General features: G+C 39.3%; 1 protein-coding gene across 5 annotated transcripts in view; it reads right to left on the reverse strand.

The window, feature by feature from the left end:
* Positions 1 to 752: 752 nt before the first annotated feature.
* The window catches only part of TLE4 (TLE family member 4, transcriptional corepressor), a 99915-nt gene continuing 76109 nt past the window's right edge, over positions 753 to 24558 (reverse strand). For 4 of the 5 annotated variants that reach the window (XM_038123693.1, XM_038123692.1, XM_038123689.1 and 1 more), the window contains 12 exons: positions 14909 to 15028; positions 14313 to 14366; positions 13136 to 13288; positions 11794 to 11926; positions 11325 to 11518; positions 11058 to 11134; positions 7665 to 7914; positions 6332 to 6579; positions 5277 to 5424; positions 4492 to 4642; positions 4090 to 4166; positions 753 to 2478 (listed from right to left, as the gene is read on the reverse strand). In XM_038123693.1, the coding sequence (XP_037979621.1) occupies positions 2371 to 2478; positions 4090 to 4166; positions 4492 to 4642; positions 5277 to 5424; positions 6332 to 6579; positions 7665 to 7914; positions 11058 to 11134; positions 11325 to 11518; positions 11794 to 11926; positions 13136 to 13288; positions 14313 to 14366; positions 14909 to 15028 (1713 nt within the window). In that variant the 3' untranslated portion in view covers positions 753 to 2370. The remainder of the gene's footprint in view (positions 2479 to 4089; positions 4167 to 4491; positions 4643 to 5276; positions 5425 to 6331; positions 6580 to 7664; positions 7915 to 11057; positions 11135 to 11324; positions 11519 to 11793; positions 11927 to 13135; positions 13289 to 14312; positions 14367 to 14908; positions 15029 to 24558) is intronic. The other variant, XM_038123691.1, reaches the window with a different exon arrangement.

Consider the following 24558-nt stretch of genomic DNA (forward strand, 5'->3'; position numbering starts at 1 on the left):
AATGTATTTCTAAGCTTGGGTTCATGTCCCAGCAGTCACCACAGGCTCGCATATCATGATAGGTTTGCATGCTTGGGGATTTCACCCATCCACAGCATAATTTCAGAAACAGGTTATAGAACAAAATTCAAATTTTCCTTTGGATTTTTTCCATTTCCTTTTTTTTCCTGCTACAGACAGCATAACTCCTCCCTCTGTCATCCCTCCCAGCAGTGCATTGATTAATTTGCCCTAGTTCACTTTAACTTGTGTCCATTAACTTCATGGAAGCTGGCCTAAATCCTTGATCTAAGCCCAAACGTCAGTGAGAGAAATCTGTCTGTGAGCACAAACAGACTTTAGGTCTGGATGAGGAAACCCTGGTGTGATGCTGCAGTGCAACACCTCTCCCAAATCCTGCTGAGCTCCACATACTTACTGGGCATGTGAGTAGTAATGGTCCTTAATTTCACTCTCTCCCAAGGTATGGGATATATATGTCGGACAGGAAACCACAAAACTGGGAAGAGGCAAACTCTTAGGTGACAGGCGAAGCCTGATGCTTCCACGTGTTCAGAATCAGTGCAGTCAGGTAACGTGACAAACTGTAAATTCATAGGTTTCACTATCTCAGCTGAAACTCTACATTGTGTTTTAGTGGCAAAACCACAAGTATCTGTAGTGGTATGTTCCATGACTGAACGGCTGCACGTATGACTGAGATTTTCAAGCACAAGCACAACAATGAGGGAGGAGTTAAAAAAAAAGAAAAATGCATCTTAGAAGTTACTTATGTTTAATGCTTAAAAGTCTGAATGCACAAACAATAATCTACCATTATAGGAGTACTGGTGGTCAATACAATGCATTAGAACTATGTACAATGACACAGTTTAGTATCAAAATCTTTCTACAATGTAGAATATTACGAAACTGTTAATGACATCAAACACTAAGCACTTAAGACACCATTTTTTGCTACCACATTTGGAACTTCAATAAACAGTCCATTTTAACTTGCAGCATCAATCCATTTCTAGTATGAAATTAAGTAATTTTCTACTTATACAATAAGATTTATCTACACGGGTCTCTTGATTTTGATCCATAGCAGCAAAGGCACTGTACATCAGCAGATCCACAGACTTAAAGATTTTTTTTTAAAGCATTCAAAAAAAAAAAAGGTCACAGATCATAGTTTAACAGCAACAACAACAACATAAAAAGATAACACGTTGTCTCTGGCACAATGGCTCAGTCTGCGTCCGTCTTAGGGACATCCAATCAAGACTTGGATTGAACTGCTGGCGAACAAAGCAAGTCCTTATCCCAATAAGAGTCCATTCCTTTTTGTATGTCGGAATGAGTACTCTTGTAAATCCTACCTCAGAGGTCATTGCTTTTGTAGTTTGTATATTGGTAGGCATCCATTCTTATTTCAGTGCAGTTTCCAAAGAACATATCAAATATTTTTCATAATCTCTTGTAATTGAAAAATTGCCCAAAGACACATATCCCCATTTTCAAGGAAACATTGCAAAAGTTTCCAGAAGTAACAAAGGTGATTCTTTGAGGCAACTTATTGTACTCTCTACAATATAACAAAGAGAGGTGTTTGTGTTAAAAAACCTAGCTTGACACCAAAATGCTTTATGTTTATCAACAGAAAAGCATTGAGAACAAATCTGTACACAAGATGCCATATTAACATTGCAAATATATAAGTTAGCACATTCTTACTTAAAGTGAATTTAATTTAGATGTGAACTGAATTTGCCATTCATCACAGGCATGTAGATCACTGGCTACAGTTTGCAATTTCCTAAGTTTCCAAGACTGTCTAAAATAGTTAAGATACAGCATCTTCCCACCAAATAATTATACTGTAATAACACTTAGAGGTCTCATCCAAGAACAGGACTAAAAAATATAACAAAGTTTATTTTTTTAAATAGAAACTACAAGTCTATTTAGTGTAATTTTAACTATCTCCTGAACATCCTTCTCCAAGATCCCCAATTTATCCACCTGCAAAAACACAAGTATATGATGCATCTTTCAAATTAAAGCCGGGCCAGACAGCTTTATTTAGTCAGTTCATTGTTAGAAAGCCTTATTTAAACAAAATAAATACATTACAGCTATAATACATAATTAAAGAGTCAATGTCACCGTTATGTATGCTTATTCCATCTTCTTCCAAGTAGATATCTGACAATTTGGTATCACAAGTTCTTAATGAACATTCACAAATCAATAGCAAGTTAAGAAGGTAAAAATAAATTCTACAGCTGTGATGAGCATTTAAGTTTTCGGTTTAGAAAGGAAAAAAAAAAGGAATATACAGCAAAGTGCTAGGAGAAGGAGTTCTGTCTGCATTCAGATTTGTCTCTAATAAATAACTTCATAGACTGTAGCTTTCTTGTCCCCAGAGCCAGTGACAATGTATTTGTCATCCACAGAGATATCACAGCTAAGCACAGATGAGGATTCTTTGGACTACAAGAAAAAAGAAAAGGAAAAGAAAATTACATCTTTCCAAGTCTTCAATCCTGAAGGGCTTGAAGATTAATTGGAAGAATTTATAGATAGGGAATACATTAAAAGCTCATTAAAGTATCAGTACTATATTGGCAAAATTTTTTAAATACTTTTGTTCCACAGAAAGATCTATTTTAAAAATAAATCAGCGGTAGAAAGGGAAGTGAATATTATGGACCTAGAGGTAATCTATCAATCAAACAAAAAGAAGTAGTCCTTTCTATATACTTTACATGGAATGAGCATTTATTAAAATTTTATGCATTCCATTTGCATAAAAATGAATGAAAACCCATCTTTTTCCCATTTGTTTTGTTGTAAACAAGAAATTCACACAGAGAAACACTTCAGAGCCCTACCTACCCACAGGTATTTAACAAAGACACTCCACAGAAATAACTGTATCTCCTCTCACTGCTTCCCCAACATAAGAAGACAAAAGCTTTGCACAAAGGAATGTACATTATCACAGAGGATGCAAGTCGGAAAAGACACTGTGGTGGAGCAGGATACACAACAGGTGTATAGGAGGTGGATGGGACACAGGATACAGCAGGTTGCAGAAGGTCCATCTCTTCTGGCTTTGCTGATTGTTCTAAGACGAAGTGTATGCATTGCCACATTCACCTTGCTGTTTCAATCCATGTTTTCTTTACATAATATATGTCCCCCTAATTTTCTGCCTGTTATCACAAGAGCCAGTCACTTTCCAATCATGCTGTGTTTTGGCAAAGACACCTCTGTTCACTGCACTACAAGTTTTTTTTATCTACCCCCCAGTAAGAAAGCTGTACTGGAGTTTTGAACATCGTTTTTAAGAGAGATGTGCTCTTGTTAGGATGATTAGAAATGAATAGCCTCTACTAGGAAAACGTAGACCTTTCCCATGTCAAGGTAAACAGCACTGTCTCCAAAACTGGAGACATGGCAGGCATCCATACACGAGTCTAGTAATTTAAACCACAGCCAGTTAACAGTTAAATTTAATAAAAATATTCCCAACCTAGAGGTACCTGCAGGTGAAAGAATGGAAAGAAATGGCAAAAATCCCACTTTTCTATAGTGGCACTGAAATGCCATTAAAACTGGGTACAGAGGGACTATAGATAGGCTACAGTGTCCAGTTACACTTCAATGGGCTCCTCTGTATCGCTTCAGTTTTCAGCTCAGGAGTCTGCTGGTCCAATCCAGCAGACTTTTCTCATCCAAGAAAAATACACATGTTGAATATGACTTCCACTGGTTTAGCTACATTTTGGACCTTCAGTGGCTGTTCACCTAATGACATGACTTGGGCACTGTATTCCACCAATATGCAGAAGAAGGTGAAAAAGAAGGGTATTAAGAACAATTTTAAATTAAAGGGCTACTTTACTGTAAGAGCTGAATTAGTGAAATAGTAGAAAGGACAAAAACATTTCTTTCCCTAATTACAAACAAACTCTTTAAGGACTACAGTAATTAGCTGCATTTCCACCTGAAAACTCCTTAAGCTACTGACACACCCTAAGATGTGCAGCTCTACTGCACTGTAATGTCTGTGGAAAACAGCTTCTAGGAGATTATTACCTGGAATATACTGGCTCCATAAGGTGTTCTCCAAGCATTAAGAAGATTATCTTTTCCAGTGCTTACAAACCATTTGCCTGCAACAGATTGTTTAAATGTTATTGCTGCATTTTGTTTTCAAGGAATACACCTCCAGAAACAGATGATCATAACAAAGCATTCACACATATCCAAAGAATAGTAATTTTTTCATCTGGTTGCACTATGATGTTCCATCACTAAAAAAGCAGTACATAGGAAAAAGCAGAAAGACAGAATTTCCAAAATAACCTTAACACTTAAATTTAATACCAAATTTTAATTATATTCTGTAGTTTAGTAACTATATTGCACTTTCATTTAAAGGTAACCTTGAATCAACTTTTTGTGAAGGAAAAAACTGATTTAGAACTATTTGCTTACCACAGTGAGCAAACTTAAGTGACAACACACAGCTCTCATGAAGATGCAGCTGATACTTGTCCGGCTTAGTAACATGCAGCACCTCGACATTGCTGTTCTCCATTCCTACTGCCAACCACTCACCAGTTGGACAATAGCCCAGTGAGAAGATCTGTAATTAGCACAGCACATGCTTCAATCAGTAAAGGAATGAGCTTGAGATATTCAAAACTGACCCCTGCTACACTGTTAGCACTATGCAAACTCACATTTTTGGTCTACTGCGGTTTTAAAAACATGATAATCCAATTACTACAGTAATCAAGATAAATTAGTTCATGCAAACACAGCTGCAAAACTATGCTATTAAATGTTATTAGAATTGCAATAGTGAAGTACTGAATCAACCTATAAAAGTTAATGTCCAAGCTTATCTGACAGCATTTAAAAATATTTTCGTAAAACATTTTTGAACTTGAATCTACAGAAATGGGAACAGATTGCAGACAGGAACATTTTAATCTGGCACTTGTTTCATAAAACTGAATCTCTAGAGATTCAGTACTAAGAGAGGTACTAATCTGTCTAAGTCATAATCCAGATAGACGTTTAGCTGCCACAAGAGAAAAAGCCCAAAAAACAAAAACGAGAGTATGGAATATGAGACTAACTGAAAAATTCTTTGGAATTCTCTTTGAGACTGCATTTTTTTGCTTATAAAGGAGAAAAAAAATTAAAAAGAGCTTGCTTGTTTTAAAAAACCATGAGAAAATTTTGTTAACATGCCAAAGGTTCTGAGACTGAACCTGTGATGTGAAGTCATGTTGCTGTAGCTGTCTCCCTTCTCTGAGATCCCAGGATCTGACTGTATTGTCCAGACCTCCTGTCCATAATTTGGTGCCATCATTAGAAATGTCAATACAGCTCGCTCCATCTGTGTGGCCCTGAAATTGCCTAAAATATTAAAAGAAGATCAGCACATTCTGAGCAAAAATACAAATACCTTCTTTCAGAGTTGTAACTTAGATTACAACAGCAATCCCAGATGAATACAAACTCTGGGACAATCATGTGAGTTTTTTGATGAATTGATGATGCAATCAGGCCAGACAGCTAATGTGGTTGCACAATAATGTGATTTCAAAAATAACACTTTAAGAGTCAGGTACTCTGGAAATCTTTGCTGCTGGCTGTGTGATACCCACTACTCAACCTAAAATAGTCATTCCCTCCAGAAGACTGTAGCATGATCAGCAAAATTACCTTAGTTTAAGAAAAATGTGCAGGTCACTGAAGTTAAAAAAAAAAAACAACCAGCAGTCTAAATGGTAACATCAGGTAATAAAAGCTTGACTTACATGCAACACTGATATTGCATGTAATAACATATACACAGTGCAGTACACAGAGAAGCTCTGTGTGACCAGCTCTTAACATGTTGTCTATCAGTGTTGAGCACCAATCCTTACTCCTGAAGGGCTAAGTCTGCAATGCAGTAATTTTCACATATCTTTACCCAAGACATATTCGCTGGATCTCTGATTAAAGAAATTAGAGTGAGAACAGTGTATTGCATGGAAACAGAAAAAATAATTTGTTCAAGGAATCTAAAGCAGTACTGACCTCAACTGATATCTATGGAATTACAGTTATGGGCTGATCAAATGCCTGGAACTACAGAACTCTCAAAACCTATAAATAATTCTATAGACTTTTGTCAAGGTACCACCACAGCTATGCTGAACAACAAAATACTGGAAGCATCTAGGCGTGGAGAAAATAGAACACATATGCAAAAGCACATTTACGGCTGTGCCTAAATAATTCTCCACAACCTGATGATCCCGTTTGGCCAACCTACCTTACTAAAGTCTGGTTATGCAGATCCCACACTGCAATGTTGCCATCGCTACAGCAAGAGAAGCAAACCTTGGAATCAGGGCTGATAGCTAGGGCATAGCAAGCTGGAGCAGAAGATGTCAGCTCTGCTTTGATGCGAGGAGTTGGAGCTGCCAGGTCCCAAATGGATAACGTGCTGGCTTCCCCACCAACAATCAGGGTGCGGCCGTCAGGGAGCAATCTGCAGGAACGGATGTAGTTGTCTCTGTTCTGTGGAGACAGAAACCATCAAGAGATTACTCATGAGGAAAGAAAACAGCATTAACATGAGAGCAGAAATCCATAAAAGTATTGTATTCCCTCCTGGTTTTAATGAGCCATTTATACTTATGACAATGATAAAGTGTATTAATACCAGAAAATTACACGACATTAGGGAAGTACTTCAACTTGATCTACAAAATTCAGTAGTGAGAGATATTTAATCTTAATTAGCATCAAAATGCAAAGACCTGAACCCAGCCCAAAACAATTCAGGATAGCTGAATTTGACAGCTGGTGTAGAAAGTTGTATTTTCATACTCTGTTTATTTCAGCACATTAACCTCTCAGCATGGGGGAGTACCAAATTCCCTGCACACTTTCCCTCTTCCCATTCCAGAGAGACTTGCTGCCACCATCTAGGAGATGTCAGAGGAAAATATTTGGGCAATTTTCTTCACTTGTGTAGCAAGTTGTGTAGCAATTCATTTTAAGTCTACACATGCTGCACAGTTCTCATTTTACAGCCTCTGTAACAAACAGCAACATCTTAGCAAGAACTGGTAAATAACAAGAGAAAAGCTGCTAACAATAGTTCATCTTGTTAGCACATTCAAATAATTTCTGAATAACACTCATGGATATTTTTAATTGCCACATTAAGACAGGTCAATGCATTCGTACACACACTGATACAAAACACGTGACACAATCCCCAAATATTCTCAGAGAATACAGATGCAAGACAGCAATTTTTAGCATGATCTGGTATCGACAAGCTGTAAGATTGCCAGCAAATGTCAAAGTTTATAAACAATATTTGCTGTGCTGTCTTTGATCTTTCCTCCTACCCCAATTTTAGGATATTAAAAATATTTTGATTTTTGTGGGGGGGAAAAAAACCCACAAGTATGGTGAGAAGCATACTTCAACCTCAGTTCTAATAGAAACAACAAAATAACAAATGCAATACTGACCTGTGATACCATGACAGAAATCAAATATCCACTTGCCCTTTACATCTTAGTGGTATCACTGCAATCTTAACACAATGTCCTATCTTCTTTCAGTGTCGTACACTGCTGTTCACCTACCAGGCAGTCCAGCTGAGAGACAGGGCTCTTGTTGCCAGGGTGGCTGATGTCCCAAACCTTGACACACCCCTTCCCACCCGTGTACACGTGTCTCGTGGGGTTGCTGATGGTAACTGCACACACAACTTCCCCGTGGTTCAGGGTGTTGATCTGACGGGCATGGCGAGGGATTCCCGGACCGATGAGGGCATCAGGAGGGAAAGGAACTGGCTGCATCTGACCATCTGCACTTACATGAAATGAGTATGCTCTGAGAGGAAAAAAATTAAGGGGATGGTTTAAAGAGTTTTACTTCAAGGCTTTTTAGGAAAACAGAATCAACGATGTGCTTCCTCCGTAGGCATTCAGGTTGTGCCCTCAGCTCAATTTTTTCACAGATATTTCACAGAATATTCTGAGCTGGAAGGGACCCTCAAGGATCATTGAGTCTGACCCTTAAGTGAATGGCCATATAGGGACTGAACACATGACCTTGATGTTATTAGCACCATGCTTTATTCAACTGGGCAAATATCAGGTATTTTAATCATATAAGGAAAAAGCATTTATTTATCTGTAGCATGGCCCTCCAAGCACAAACACAGGTGCTCAGCTTTTAATGTGGACAGTCAAGCATCAATCAAATGAGCTTTTACAACTCACATTATGATGATTTCTGGCATGAATGAGGCTATATGACACCACTCTTAACTTTGGATGGGGATATCACAGCATGCAGAGAAGGGACGGAAGGTTGGGTCAGGGCCCTCTGGAAGACAGAAATAGTTGGCTGGTTGCTGCCAGAGCATGGTGGGTAGCTGCGTGCCAGGGGACATTTGGCTGCTCGCTTTACTGACTCGTATGTGGCAGCTTCAGCTGAACTGCTGCCAATCTGTCCTGAATGCACTGTGGGCCCCAGGCCCCTCAAGCAAAACTGCTCAGCACTGTACCTAAGGGTGCAGTGAAACCTCCACCAACACTGAGGAGTTGAGTCCTCAAGGCATGGTTGCTGACAGCTGACATGACAGACCACCTAAAATGCACTGCAATGGAAGTTTTTGTTTTGTGGGTTGTTTTAGGTTTGGGCTTTTTGGTTGTTCCTTTTTTTTTTTTTTTTTTGTGGACTCAACACAACTGCTACAGATCCCAATTTCTCTCGCCAAAATCAGGCCTCTCAGTGAGAAAGAATCTGTTCCGTGATTGCCACTTATGCCACCTGTGAATAACCTATCAACAGCTTTATCTCAAAGTATTTTCCAGGGAGAACAGTTAGGTTGTGAAATTGCCTTGTTCTGAGACGCTACCTGATACATCACATCTATTACAAGAGCACAAAATTTTTAAGAGGGTTTACCTATACATATCAAGGTATGCTTAATGGAAGGCTTTAATTTTCTTAGACCTAAAAAATCATCATAATGCTCATGAAAAATCCATTGTCACAATGGTGGGATGAGAAGATCTCACAAAGAAATTGTTTTATGAGAATACTTTTTAAGTTCACTTCCTTAACTGATACTTCAAAGTGATTAAAGAAGGCAGTATTCACAATTAAACTACTGAATTTGTCATTTAAGATTCATAGTGCACTAGATAAATAATTTTCAGAGGGACAATATGCATTAGCTATCTTTCCTATTTATATACTATCTTTCAGTATTTATATACTCTACAATACTCAGGAGTTGATACAATACTGAAGTGAAAAGAGTTATTAGGGGCCAGATCCCAAAGGTACCATATGCTGCCCACTTCATTTTGGGACACTCAACAGTGCAGAGAATTTACATAAATTTCCCTCTAAGGTAAAAATTGAGTAGATGCAAAAATAACAATCCCGGAAGATGTGACAACTATCACACTCAAGACAGAGAAAAGTCAAGACAATCATGCTGAAAGAACCCCAGATTTTAAAAGTTTCAAGCCCTCTGGTAGACAAATGATAGTTATATTTAAATGTTTAAATAGACATCAACAGAGTAACAACATTTAAAAATTGTGGAGATAAACCAGAATTGAAGTGATTTGATTTCAGTTTGCCTCATGTTTTATTCCTCTCAATTTTAACAGAAGAAAGATGTGAGCAGGGAGGTCTCTGAACCCCTACAATTGCCATTTCTCTCACCACAGCAAGCAAAATCTAGTAGATCCAGAGACACTTCTTTCCAGATGACTGACTCCATCAGGGATGAACTTAAATCCAGTGACCATTTGAACATTACATCAATACACTTCTTAGAGCCCACTGTATATAATGGATGAAGATCTGTGCCCCACAAATTTTTTAATGCAAGCAGCAGGTCTGCAAGCTGCTGTACATCAATTTCCATACCTGCCTTATGCATTCACCTAACAGGGTGGCAGAACTAGCAGAAAAGCACATTAAGGCAGTTACCAGTGTGTGACGCCTGAGAGATCTGGACCTGGCTCATGATTTGTGTAACCTGTGTTACAGGCACTAGACCTGAGCACTTGTCACTGTTTGTCGTTAATCCTGTGTGTCTGCAAGCTCACTGGCAGGTAAGCTTTTACTCACACAAATCCAGTTGTATGGCTATCCCCAAACACTCCTACACAAAAGCATTCACACATAAAAGACCTTGAGAAGGACTGGCACCAACACCCTATGACCATCAAACTTTCCAGTATGAACTGGTCAGAGTATCCCAGAAGCGTGACAAGGAAGGGGAACTGGATGGACTTTAAAGAAAATCTGGATCAATATGATCACAGTTTGTATAGCTGCTTTAGTTAATTTTTCTCCTCTCTACCTCAAGAGGAATGTGAGCTGAGAGTTCTTTGTCTCTGTAATCTTTCTTCCAAGGCTCACAACACAAAAAGCCTGGTACAGCAGGTCACACTATACAGGTCAGTTCCATCAAGGATGAATCTGAATATTATCATAAAATAATTCTTTCCAGTATTTTCAATCAAGCAAAACGTTTCAGTATTCCTTTTTCTGCACAGAGCTGCTAAGCTTGCAAGTAATTGCAAGGCTTTTGTGAACAAAGAAATAATTTTTTTAAACTGAGAAGCAGAGTACAGTAGAGATGGAAAGCTGAGATCTCATTCCAGCTTGCATTTCCATAAACAACCAACCAGTCAAATTTGAAGTTCATCTCCTTTTTCCATTTATTTCTGTCTCCTTTACTTTGTATCACCCAGTGCATGTCAACAGCTATTTCTGTCTCCTTTACTTTGTATCACCCAGTGCATGTCAACTGCTATTAGTCTTCAAAACAAACTCACAAACGCAACTTTAGGATTACACAGTGATTCTCCTGCTCTTGCTGAATAGCTATACTTATTTCTATTCACACAACAGTTTTCAGTAGCTAAGGTGAATTCCAACCAGCAAGGGAACATGACTTCCAACAGATGATTGACTTTTAAAGCGGAATGTTTGATACTCACGGTTTTCCTCCTGGGATGCCTGTGAGATTAGGAGGGATGCCTGGAACTCGCATGTGATGATGTGGATCAAAACCAACCTGTAGTTTTCCCCAAGCAAAACAAAAAGGTGTATTAAAGTAAGAGTTAGGCAAAGGAAGACTGTTTAATTCATGTTCTCCATAGCATACTCCCCAAACCACAAAATGAGTGAACTAGAGTTAACCCCACAGGTCTTATATTTAATATAAACAGCTCTCAAAACTAGATGCACTAACGGCAAACACTTACCACTGGAGATCGCCCGTAAGCTGCTGCTGCTGCTGCTGCTGCAGCTGCTGCACTCATTTGAGGGGAAATATTATGTAGACCAGCATAGGCAGCTCCAGGGCTGGTCAGCTCCCCGTTCATACCAGCATGTGGCACGATACCAAATGGAGTAGGATAAGGACACGGTACTGCCATAGGTGTCCTTAAACCTGAAGCTATAAGAAGAGGGGGGAAATTGAGAAGTCACAGAGGCATTCTAGAGCCATCACATGGAACATGAGTTTGGAAAAGTACCAAAAAACCTCACAAATAACCCAAACCATCCAGCCAGTCAGCCAAGGAAAGCCACGTAACACTGTATTACAGTGCTGAAGAACCAGCTCAGCACCCAGTTTTAGCACCTGTACTGCACTGACTTGTCATTACAGATTTAAAGGGAGTCTGACAAGTGACAAATGGTTTCACACCACTGAAATATATGGACACTAACCTATTGGGTCCACACCTGGGGGTTTGCCGGGCACTGGCCTCAGTCCGGGAGTGGAGTTGCTGCCTGGAGTTGGAGCATCAGTCCGTGGAGTTGGGGTATTTGATTTAGACACAGGAGTGGTAGATTTCTCATTCTAATCACAAAGAAAGAAAAAGGAAGGCAGTTTGTAAACTATTTTTTCTTTATAGCTAGTGATTAGTGATATTACTGATATTTAGCTTATGGATTTGGATTTCTACAGTCCCTGCCAATGAAGAGAAGACGCAAAGTCACTGAAAAAGACAGAATGGCTTTGAAAATCAACTACAGCCTTCACTGCTTTTCTCATCAGGAGAATCTATATGATTCAGAATGAGGTAAATGACTGAAAATCATTTCCCTCTGACAATTGGCAGCATATGTGAAATCAGTCAGTGGTCTCACTGTGCTCATGGACCTGCTCCCATTATACTTTCTGTGAGGGAAAGAAGAGCAGGAAAAAAAAAACCCCGAACTGACCAACTACTCATACCCAAGTGTGGTGCTAGAAACCCAGGATGAAGACAGTGACGGGTATAAAGTCAGGAACTGTGCAGTGCTGCTCTTGTGACAGGCTTGTTCATCAGACACATCACTGATTCCCAGGCCTGAACCTGTCATTCCATCACCATTCCTGAGCACTATATTCACTTTAAGCTTTCTTTTTATTTATTTTATTTCTTTAAATAATTGCATACCCTGCCCTGTGAAGAACCATGAGGGGAATTACTGTGCAGCTCAGGTAGGTGATTAACTGTAGCCACAAACAGGAAAGGAAAGAACACCCTTGCATGCAGCTCTTTTCTTTTGCATTTTGATTTGTGATGCAAGTCAAGGAAGGCTCTTGTAAATGACAGATTACTTTTTAGATAGAAAATAAAAATTATTATTGTTGTATATAGCCTGGTAATTCAAACAAAGCTAACAACCAAATCACATCCAAGCAGGGAACTGAATTTGCTATAAACCACAGCACAGGAAAACAGCTCAAGAAACCCCTGTGTACTTTTATTTATTCTCAGAATAACAGTTCTTCATATGGGGGCGGAAAAAAATATCTCTCAGAACACCACATCTATCATCTACTCATACCACCAGTGAAAATAACTTCTTCCTATCCCAAAAAAGACTTTCTATTAGCAAGGACTAAGAAAAAGGACTTTGTATTACATTCCCTTGAAAACATAAATTAAACTAATACTAAATTGATGCATCACAGTGCTTTATTGACAGCTGTGGAAATACAAATTGTGTCCAGACAGAAAGCTGGTAAGCATGTATTTCAGCCTATGATTAGGGGTCAGAAGCATTTTGTAGCACTTACAAGGCTAAGTTCTTTGGATTTGGAGGAAGGAGTACTGCTAGAGGATGCAATAGATGCTGGACTAATTGGTGCATCTTTTTTCAGCAGTCGAGTCTTGTCCAAGCCATTTTCCCGTGGAGAGTGTGCTGGGCTCCCACGGGGAGAAGAAGGATCCTAAATATCAGGAATAGGGGTTAGCATAAAAACTTCATACTAGCCACTAGTTCTTGTCTTGAGCAGTCCTCTGATGCCTCAAGTGTTAGCTTTCATATTTTCCAGATTCTGTATACATTAGTATACAACTCTGAACTTCATATGAAGTGTTAGCAAGTTCTCCTCACAGTTTAGTCAGACAAAACAATCCTTTTCTAGCTTGAGAACCAAGGACATCGTTACAGCCTCAGGCCCAGAAAGTGTCAACAACATCAAATTGAGGAGAGCAGTTTGGGAGGATGGGATTTTATAATCTGAAGCTGTAATTGGACAATTAACCCCAATATGTAAATGGACCAAAAGTTATAAAAGTGTGAAAACTTGTGACCAGTTGTCTGTCTTGGGTCCATCTTGGGTGTAGCCCTGGCCAGGCTCCTGTACTGCCTAAGATGTATCCTTTGAAGGCCTTTTAATACCTACTTTATTCCTTTAACTTTGTCTAACCTCTGTTCTAGGCAGCCTCTCAAGGCATCATCTCAATTTGGAATGAAGATCTGTCATAGGAAGTGACATATTCCTTCCATTCTTAATTGATTTACTTGATACAACTGCAAAATTGAAAGGGATAATGAAGGACAATTTGTTTTTTTAAAAAAACTCTTAAAATTTGATCCCATTAAACCATGAAAAATAATGCCAAAAATCTAGGGATATTGAAATAGGCAAGTAAATATCTTTCTTCAAGTGACAGATTAAAAAGATTCACTGCATTTGGCAGACCTGATAAGGTTCACACATGAAGTCATGGCCAAAGTGAAAGAAAAGACAGACACTCTTACAAGCTTTGTAGAAGTACTTACAACTCTGTAGAAGTAAATGCTTCAGATCTGATTTGTATTCTAAAGAAAGAGGATACAACTGGATTCTGTCAGGCATTTCAAGTTCAAATGCCATAATCCTATTCATAGAACCAATATGTACAGAAACCACTGAAGATACCCTCACCACCATTTCTGTAAGGTCAAAAAAACACCATTGTGTGTACCTCATTGGAAACGTCAACTACCAAGTTGTCGTCGCTCTTTTCACCATCACTGTCCTGCAATGACAAATCACAATGTGTTAAAAAAAAAAGATTTTGTATCCCAGTGTCTCTTAGTAACTATGAAAACAAAGGAAATCCACTCACAAATTTGCAGTGTACCATTCACTTTTACCAAACTTTATGTGGTAATACAATTAAAGTCTTTTAGTCATCTACAGGGCTTCTGCTTAGCAGGTTGCCACAACTACAGCAGTCTTGCCAGTTTTTGAATTGGTGGAGAAGTTCATGGGATGAAAATCTTCATCCAAAGTGGCACTGCACTATAAAGAGGAGTCAAGATAGACTTCATTAACAAGTCCTAGCCTAACTAAAACTTAGCACTGTTGTCACACAACTTGCAGATGATTTGTATTTATACTGTTAAAAACAGTATCATATGCACCAAAATGTTTAGTCCAGCAGAGACACTAGAGGTAGGCAGCAAAAACCAGTTAAAATTTGACCCTCATTTTAAAATTAGTTATGTAGCAGAAATCAGGTGAAACTACAGAGGAACACTGAAGTTCAACAATGAACAATGTAGACAATGTACTCACATAACGAGCTGCTATTTCCTTCTCTTCTGTTTTCTGTTTTTTACTATCTGAAGAATAATCTGTTGAATTTCTGTGCTTTTCTGCTGTTCTGAAACTGGCTGAGGGAGATACAGAAGAGCTCTGTAGTCCAAAAAGAGAAGCAAGCATCATCAGGCCTTCATTCACAACAGTGGTTCATTTGTCACCACCCTTCACAGTACATCTTATGCTGATAGTATGATCTGGACCTGTTCTCACAGACAGCACGTTGGGTTTTAACCAGTAACAGCAACCCAGCAAGTGTCTCATATTAAAAACTGCACTATGTATTGCAAGAGACAGAAACAGGTGATGAACTGATCATAGCGGCTCTCTGCTCTGCCAATGGGATGAATTTTATGAATACTGTGTACTGGTCTTGTTTTGGTTTGTTTCCTCTACAAATACGCAGGGTTAAGTCAATACTCCCAGAAGAGGGGTGTGTGTTTGCACATGTGTGTGTGTTTGCCTGTGTAAATCAAAAAGAACAAAGAGGCTCAAGGCAAGTCACACTTCGGCAAACATTTGAATGAAGATTTCTACCAAAGAAAGAAGAAAGCTTCTGAACAATTTTGGAGCAGGCAAGAACAGGAGAAAACACCTTAACTCATTTTATTTTGCTGCCTTTTACAATTACAGGCTATGCCTGCAGCAGACAGAAACAAAACACAGACTGGCTCAGTGATTCTCTTGCTATTCTCCAGTGCTCACCTAGTAATGATTGTTAAAGAGCACACATATGGACAGGAGAGAAAGGAAGATAATGTGTACTTTATGCACTATCATCCAACAACTCCACTCTACTCCGTTAAACAAGGCAGGCAACATTTATCAAATTCTACCATATTTCCAAGGCTTTGTGGAGTCTGTATCTTCGCATACAAAAAAAGAAGCAATGAAAGATGCAACGTTCCCTCTGGGACCGATTTTAGTAGCAGCAGCAGTTCTGGCCCTAGTTCAAGAAAGCATTTAAGCATGCACTAAACTTTATCACACTCTGAAGTCAGTGGTTGAACGTACGTAAGTAAGAATGCGTTCAGGCTTTTTGCAGAATTGGAAATGACAGCAATGGAGATGAAAATAATTGTCAGTTGAAATCCTGCTGACTGTTTTCATCTCTGTCCTCCGTTTTTACTGGGGTGGTGAGGAACAACCAAAGAAGTCCTGACTGATGGATTTTAGATCCTCCCATCCATCATGAAACACTTGTTTGGGGTTTTTTTCTCCATGCATGACAGACAGTTGTTTTTCCACATAAAACTGTACTACATAGCAATTTGGTTTTGGGGTTTTCAGTACAACTATTAACACAAATGCAAACCAAGAAATTAGCATTTACATTGAGTAACTTTAGCTCCATCACTACTATAGAATTTCTTCTTTTCCTTATTATATCACAAGCCTCTGGTAAGGATTAGGAAAACTTAAACACAGAAATTAAGCTGTGGTTATTGTCCAAGTCACATAAGAGAATGTTACTGCCCACTGGAACACAGGTCCTCCTCTCCATTTTGCTGAAATTTACAGTTCTTGAGAACAGCAGCTCAGATTAATGAGTAGTAGAATTTGCAAAAAAAATCCATATTTTGGACTGGTAATTGTTGATTACCCTCTAAGAACACTGAGTGGAAATACAAATTTTAGAACAAAGCTAGTGTTAAAGGCACAGCCTGTGCCTTTCTCATACTGTGCAAATACATCCTAAAATATTAATTTAGTTTTAAAGCAGATCATTAATCAACAATTATAGCAACGCAAACTAACAAAGTTATTTCTTGCTCTGAAGCGACAACACATGTTAAGACATTTGGAGACAGCAGTGCCAGGGTACAGAAACCCTTAAAATAAAGGCCAAGTAGAAACAGAACATTAAATGAACTGATGACTTGAAAAATGTATTTGTTTCTGCAATGATATAGCATACCCTTTTGCAAAAGATTCTTATACTAAGCGCCTATTACATTTATATTCATTTAGAATTTGGAAGGCAGTAGCTTGTAATGTGAATTCAATTAATTATTTTTCAACTTCACCCTACAGAAAGCAATTTGCTTTAAAACGAAGAAAAATAATCACCAATAAACTACAAATTAAAGTGGTGTCTAAAGAATTAAACTACTGCACTTATTTAAACAGAAATATTTATTTTCATAAATCTGAAACCATACAGCTCCATTTTTCACAATCTGGTTAGCTATGTGCTGTAGATACCATTTTAATCTTTGATTTCACTACTTAATAAAGTAATAAATTGAAGGTCCCCACTAGAAAGATAAAGTAGCTAATTATCACTAGCACATTAAAGGATGAGCACCACATTGCACATTGGGACAATGCACACTGCTTAATGGTTTTATTGTTTGATGGATCTGACCTTATATCAATATGAAAGGATCCTCCTGAAGTATTCTTACACGACATTAGCAGAAAAAACGGAGACAACTCACCTACTGAGCACGCAGAACCAACCTCCTTTACCAATCTTAAATTAGGCCAGTGCACTAGGAGTGATGTCATTTTGCCTCCCAAGTCAATTACTACAGATCAAATCTAAACGCTCCTACTTTTAACTGTCCCACCCCTTTCCTTGCACCAATACCCCTGCAGAACTGTCTTCTTTCCCCTCCAACATGAAATGCACCTGCCACATTAAGATCAGCAACTGCACGGGATGGATCTCTGGTACTTTTGCTGACAGATCTAAGTTTATCTCTTTTGCTGAGCAATAAAGATATGTGACATACATAGACAATGAGCTATGGCTTAGATCTTCCTATGGACCTAATGCCTACTGTGTTCCCTGTGTGAGAGACAACAATATCAATCATACTGAGTTCCCTCTATTGTTTGTAACAGCTTTTCAGTTTATAAGCACTGATAAGGACCTACCTTCATTGAGAAATACTGGAACATAACAATGTCCTCATGGTTTCTACTGACACCAGTTTCCTGCAAATAATCCTGTACCCACCCACACTTTGGTTGTGTGCCAGCCCACAAACTCCAAGAGACGTCCTTACATTTGCAGATGGTAAAAGAAAACCCCATCAAAACACACTGCTCAGCTGACAGACTCTGCCCTGTTCCATGATTAAAACATCGGTGCTCTCCTAACAGCTGCCTTTAAGAAGGTGGAATAGGATAAGTTACTTAGAGAAATGAAGTGATTCAGCACTATGACTTGGCAGGCTGTAACTTAATGGGCGAGAGTCCTTGTTTTAGTAACTATTAAAATTTATAGAGAAATGAAGTCTTTTTACACTGCTGTTTTCTTCAATAAAATGCATTAATCTACTAGAAGAGTAGCATTTTCCTATTAAACAATGCTGATTTTGCTCACATGTAATAATTATATCAGACATAGGAAAAATACTCTTTGGTGAAAGTAGGTTACACTTAGTTTGTGCTTGAGCAAAACACACAAGTTTTTCATTTTCTGCTTCAGTAGAACATTTTTATTCATGATAAATACATCACAAAATGCTGACAAAAAACCAATAAACATACACATTTATAGAAAGGCTGAGCAAATCGCCATGTTCACATAATTTACTTAAAAAGTGGAACAGTGTCTTTCTAGTACTGGACCAGCAAGTATTTTTTGCACTAGGCTATGGAGCATAGCATGCCATGATAAGTCTCTGTTTTGGGCAGTGCTGAGCACAGTGCTAACTGAAACAGTCTCCCACTAGAAGGACCATACTGTTTTCCCTCCAACACCACCAGGACACTGCTCCTGGTGGAGTATCAGAGCCATACAGGTGCAAATTAAACAGGTGCAAAATATCCAGAGAGCCACACAAGACTCCTATGAAGCCATGAAATTCATACTAGCATACTTACTGTCTGTTTGGTATAATTAATAGTTCAAATTGCTAGGGGGAAAAAAAAATACTGTTTTACCCCCACCTTTTACTGGAATTTAGCTGTATCAACATACACAGCTCACACTGTAATGAGGCAGAAATCAGTGTAGAAATCATAAATCAAACTGTACAGCCACCCAGCTGCAAGCCCCACCTCCCTATATGCTGACTTCTCCAGATAAGACCTGGCCTGAGCACACTAAGTGATAATTAAATGAAATCAGTGTTAAAAGTAATGACTAGAGATGACAAGATGAAAAGCCTTCCTACATGTTAAAGCTGGTAACTCTTTAAAGTATTCACGAGTATGACCATTCCCCAGTGCACCCTTACTACTATGCCAAAATGATGTATTTGGAGTGGAATAATTAAAACAATAATTCTCAACTAAGTGGGAATTACACGATAATTGACCATACTGAAGTATTAAGCAAACTGCAGTAAAAGCCAAGGATGCTCAACGCTAAGGTCAATTACAGTATAATTATCTGAATGACATTATTGCTGTTATAAAGACTGTTGAAAGTATAAAAGAAACTATAAAAATGGATACAATATGCATCGCAGTGAAAAGACCAGGAAGTAATGCTGCTTTGTGTTGGCTGATGCCAATGCTATGATGGAAGTACCAGCACTGGAACCTGGACTCAAGCACTACCCTAGGTTTGGGCTTGGAGCACTAAGCTGTCTAATACTGTAAGCTTATATCAGAGGTGGGGAAAAAAAAAAAAAAGGAAAAAAAAAGAAAGTAAAAAGAAAGTAAGAAATTAGGGTTAAGACTTCTGACACCCTAAGGGTGCGATGAAGATTGCTCTGGCATGAGGTGGGAGATGTCCCACAAGATAGGTGAGATGTCAGGGCATGTCATGGTTTGGCGCTGGCCCAATGCCAGTGCCCCCATGAAAACATTTTTTCCCTGGTATCTGCTGTGAGATGCGATCAGAGACAGAGCAAAGCAGGCCTCCACTTGTGAACAAAGAAGGAAAAAAAAAACTTTATTATCTTACAACTACAATAAAATGAACACACAGAGCAAAATGGAAACCTTTCAAACATTTCTCCTCCCCCCACTTAATTTCCCACAGCATAAAACAAAACCTTAGATTTTTACCAGTCCATCACCCTTCAAATAATCAACTCAGTCCATCTCCACCCTTCCGACAATCGCCTCTCATTTCATCAAGGAGAGAGGAGTCCCTCTTGCGCCACAGGCTTCCCCTGGAAACACAGCTGAGTCCAGTTATGTTTCCCCGTCACTCAGCACCACCTTCATGACTTCTTCCTTCCATGGCCAGTGCTCTCACCAATGCACATGGACCAGAGCTGCTTTTAGGGTTCCCTTTTCAAGGATGCTTCGCCCAGTTCCAGGAGAAAACGACAGTCTCTCACCTTTTCGGGACACTAGTCCCCCCCAATATTTCACCCCCTGGGGCCGAGGGGTCTCGAGAGCACCATCACCTCATCACCTGTCGTCTCCGCTCACATCACTCCTTTGGCACCAAGCCATTGCCTCCCCCTAAAATGCAGTCTCTGTATTACAGGAAAGGTTCTGTCCATGGCCATACAAGAAAAGTCCAGCCAAAAGCCACTCCATCATCTCCTCCACCTAGAATTCTTCTCAACTTCTCTCGGTCCTTCTTCACCTTCACAGCTTGCATCACACTTGCGCATTTCCTCTTATTTTATTCCTGTCTCTCTTCTCCTTCAGCTCCCGGAGGATCAGCATTTGCAAGGTTTCCATCATCCCACAGAAGGGTTAAAATCACAGTCTCTACTCATCCAGAACTCCCACGCTGGCCCTGCCGGGCACTCTTCTCGCCGCTCCCCCCTTCTCCTTCTCGGCCAGGCCAGTGCTATCAAGTTTCAAGGTAGCACTGACACCTCTCTCTCTCTATCTCTCCCTCCTGGGAAAGGGGGGCTGCCCGATGCATCACAGAGTTCTTCCACCCTTCCATAATCTGTGGGGAACTTACTCTTGTCCTGCCAGGGCCGGGGGCCTTTACCTTCCTTCTCTGCCAGCCTCGTGGCTTCTCCTCCCCCGCCCACCCCGCAGCTGGGCAGGGCAGGTCTGACCTCTCCAACCACCGGAACCAAGAGAGAGTTCTCCTGGGAGTTCCTTGCTTTTAACCCCTGTGTTCTCAGAGGCGTATCCATATCCTCAGTGGCCAAACCAGGTGCCAATATTCACATCAGAGCACCTATTGATTTGACCACCACCTCCCAAAAACTCACTTCCTCTCAAACCACGACAGGGCACAAGAAAGAGGCAGTGCAAATACAGCCCAGAGACCATGTGCTCAGGGAGGAAACTGCAGCCAAGGGCTTTCACAAAGCAAGCCTAAGACCTCTAAGGTAACACCGATCTACCTGTTTAAAAAACAAATTAATTTACATACATCTATATACACAGAAGCATTACTTTGATTAAACTCAGGAAGATGGCATGAAATGCTGTGGGTTGATCTACAGATCTACCATAATGGAGCATTCACATAGCAACTCTGCCTCCTGAAGTCACCCACACTTATACAGCCTTTTTGTTGCTGGCATTGTTATTATCGTTATTATTCTTCTTATTATTATTATTGCTATTATTACATTCCTATTATTGTTATTACTACATCCCAGTATCTGCATGGATGGACATGGATTTTGTCCTCTTTGCTTTAATTTTTCAACACACACACAACTTCTTTGCAGCCCTAAAGCAAGCAGATTTTCTTTACCATGTCCTTACCTTAAGGTTTACGTAGTGGGTCGTGATCAGGCTGACACAGTAAGGCAGTACAACCTGGACCACAGCACTACCAAAATGGTTCATCAGAGGAGGCTGGCAGGCAAGTGTTGATCCCAGATGTATCACTCACTGGTCACAATGGACTTCTTTAATATTTTCATGTCCCCCTTTTCCAACTTGTTTCTCTGCCTGCCCAAACTAAAACCTAACTTCCACTCAGCCATACCATGAGCAATTTTTTTTTTTTTTTTTTTTTGTCTTATTCACTGCCTTCTCCCTATGGCTGCATTTTCAGATACCAGAAAAATCCTCAGAAACTGTCAGTGAAAAATGCAACGAACTAGCTAGGAAAGATACAGAACAAAGCTGGTTGTAGTACCACATGACCTGGTCTTAGCTAACTACATCAAGTTTTATAATCAGGCGTGCGATAATTATTTTTAATACAAACTATGATTAAAATGCAAACTTTGAAGTTTTATATAGCATTTTTAACCACTAATTAACTTCACTAATTGCAAAATTAATGAAGTTAATTAGAGGATAAGAGTGCCATAAAAACCATCAAAGTCTAGATGTGCAATACTGCCTGCAAGAGCGACAGGAAGACCAGAAAAAAGTCCAGAATAAAGAGAATATGTAGGGTCAGCAATCTTCAAAATCTAAGTGTTCTCATAAGTGTTACATCAAGAGAAGTACAGATACGTGTGTTTATTATGTATATGTGTGTGTAACTTCATAAAAAATGCCCATGTAACTGTTTACACTCGTGATCTGCTTGTCATTGGTGGTACCACTGGAGTATTTAATCTGAGGCAATTAAAAGCATCAAAGTCTAGATACTATGAAATGGGTGATAAACGAAGCAATAAACTACTACAGTTGCACACATTAATTCCAGTTGTATTTCAATATATACTAATCAATTTGCTGGAAAAGCTGAGAGAGACACACAACAACAGCTGAAGATACCTAGCAATTTTGATGTATAATCCTATCAGCATGGGATGATGATTCTCTGGCCCCTCCTGGTGTACAGGTTCATATCGGTGACAAGAAAAGTAGATGTTTAAAGCAATAGTCAGGTCTGCTGGCTAGTCTTTCGCAGGTGGATTTTTGCAATAAAGCCTTTAAAATGCAGCTTCTCCACTAATTAGTGGCTGAAGGACATAACACACATAAGGCCTAAGAACTGCTTGACACTGTGAGAGTCAAAGGATGGGGAGAACTAATGCAGCTTTAGGATGAGCAGTGGAGCAGTAGAAGAAAGCAGATGAAAGCGAAAAAAGGAAGGCTAGGTTTAGGTTAAAGTATATCCTAGAACAGGCACATGAAGATAGTGAAATCAAATGTGCCAAGAGTAACAAGTGCCCTTTGGAAAAGAAGAACAGTTTGAACACAGGACCTGGTTTGAGCAGGAAACAAAAGAAAAAGAAACAGATGGCAGGAAAAAGAGTTAAACATTTCTGATAGGTTCACAGAAGCTTCAAAGTTCACAATATTACATTTACTAGGAAGTCTGTTCTCACCCACATTTTGCTACTCAATTAACATTGAATTTAATTGACAGTAAGACAACCTGGGCACTGTCAAACATCCTCCCCAACTCAATCTATAGAGCAATTCACTTTTTTCCATTCTCTCCATTCACCACCCTGTGATTTTATCTCCTCCCTCGATCAAACCCTAAAATAAGAATACATGCTTCAGAACATAGCAGAGTAGGTAATTTGGATGGAGTGAAAAGATTTGTAAGAAGGTGTTAAGGCACAAATAGCAAATGCTACAGACAATAGAGTAGGTGCCCCAGGGCATATGCAGGCTGCAAAGGAATATCAATTCTAATGATTCCAGAAAGAAGTGTTCCACCATCACAAGCCTGGAGGTGCTACCAGAGAAGAATGTCCTGCTGGCATTCTAGACAGTAAGTGTGAAAATCCAAGACACACCTGCATGTTGATCAAGCCTCTAAATGTTATTTTAGCCAAAATGCAAGTTACCTAAAGGGAAGGGTCAAAGGCTATCAAGTTACAGAAATTCAGAAGAATTCAAGGTAAATATCTCCAGAAACCTGAAAAACTGAGCAGTGCCAAGGAAATGTGAACCTATAGTCCTCCTCTCCTCAAATATTTATTTGGGGTTCCAGTGACTGATCTTTCATGCTACTTCCTTTCACAGAGACCAGGAGCAATTTGAGCAGTTCTAAAAAAAACAGAAACACAAACAGAGAACAGACTATGGGCAGTTAACTAGGGAGAAAGAGCAAGGGAAAGCATGCAATCACAGAGTACAAGAAAAAGCTCAACTAGCTGAAGCATTCAATACAGCAATTTAATTGTGGGCTCAACATCATGAAAGAGAGAGAAGAATAGCCACCAGCCTGTATTACAGGTTTTGAGTCACTGACGTGCCATGAGGCAAGGCAAAACAGCAGTACTCCATTACTGTTCTTCAAAAGCCAAAGATGGACATGCATAAAAATTTCCAACATCCAACATATCTCCAGAACATCAACACTAATTATGTTTTCACAGCAACTGCATTCAAACAGAATACACAAAGATACTTGGTTAGTTTTCAGAATTCTAAAAAACACTACAGAGGGAATGCTTTATGATAACCATTAAAGGCTTGTGTCAGTATGCTTTACAGTCTGTTCCTGCAAGAACCAGGAAATCCCTCTGAAGAATAACTGGGTTTCGCTCAGAGTCCTCTTTACAGACCAAGCACCATAGTAGAACTGTTATCCTTCCACTTTGCAAAGTGATTAAAATGGACTGTAAGGCACAGAGCCAAGCTGAATGCAAACACTTTCCTGCAGTGTCTCAAGGCACAAGGGTTATAAAAATCCCTTCAGTACTGGCAACCAAAGTTAGGAGGTAAAAAATACACACATCTACACTCCCTAGATTTTTCCATGTTCAAGCAGCAAAATGATCAGGTTTTAAGTGTTGCCTTCTCCAGGGATATTTTAGTAGATTTAGTTTTCATGTGACAGGTCCTAACAACTTTCTCCTGGGACTTACATT

Source organism: Motacilla alba, chromosome Z (genome assembly GCF_015832195.1).
Source record: "Motacilla alba alba isolate MOTALB_02 chromosome Z, Motacilla_alba_V1.0_pri, whole genome shotgun sequence".
Taxonomy (NCBI): domain Eukaryota; kingdom Metazoa; phylum Chordata; class Aves; order Passeriformes; family Motacillidae; genus Motacilla; species Motacilla alba.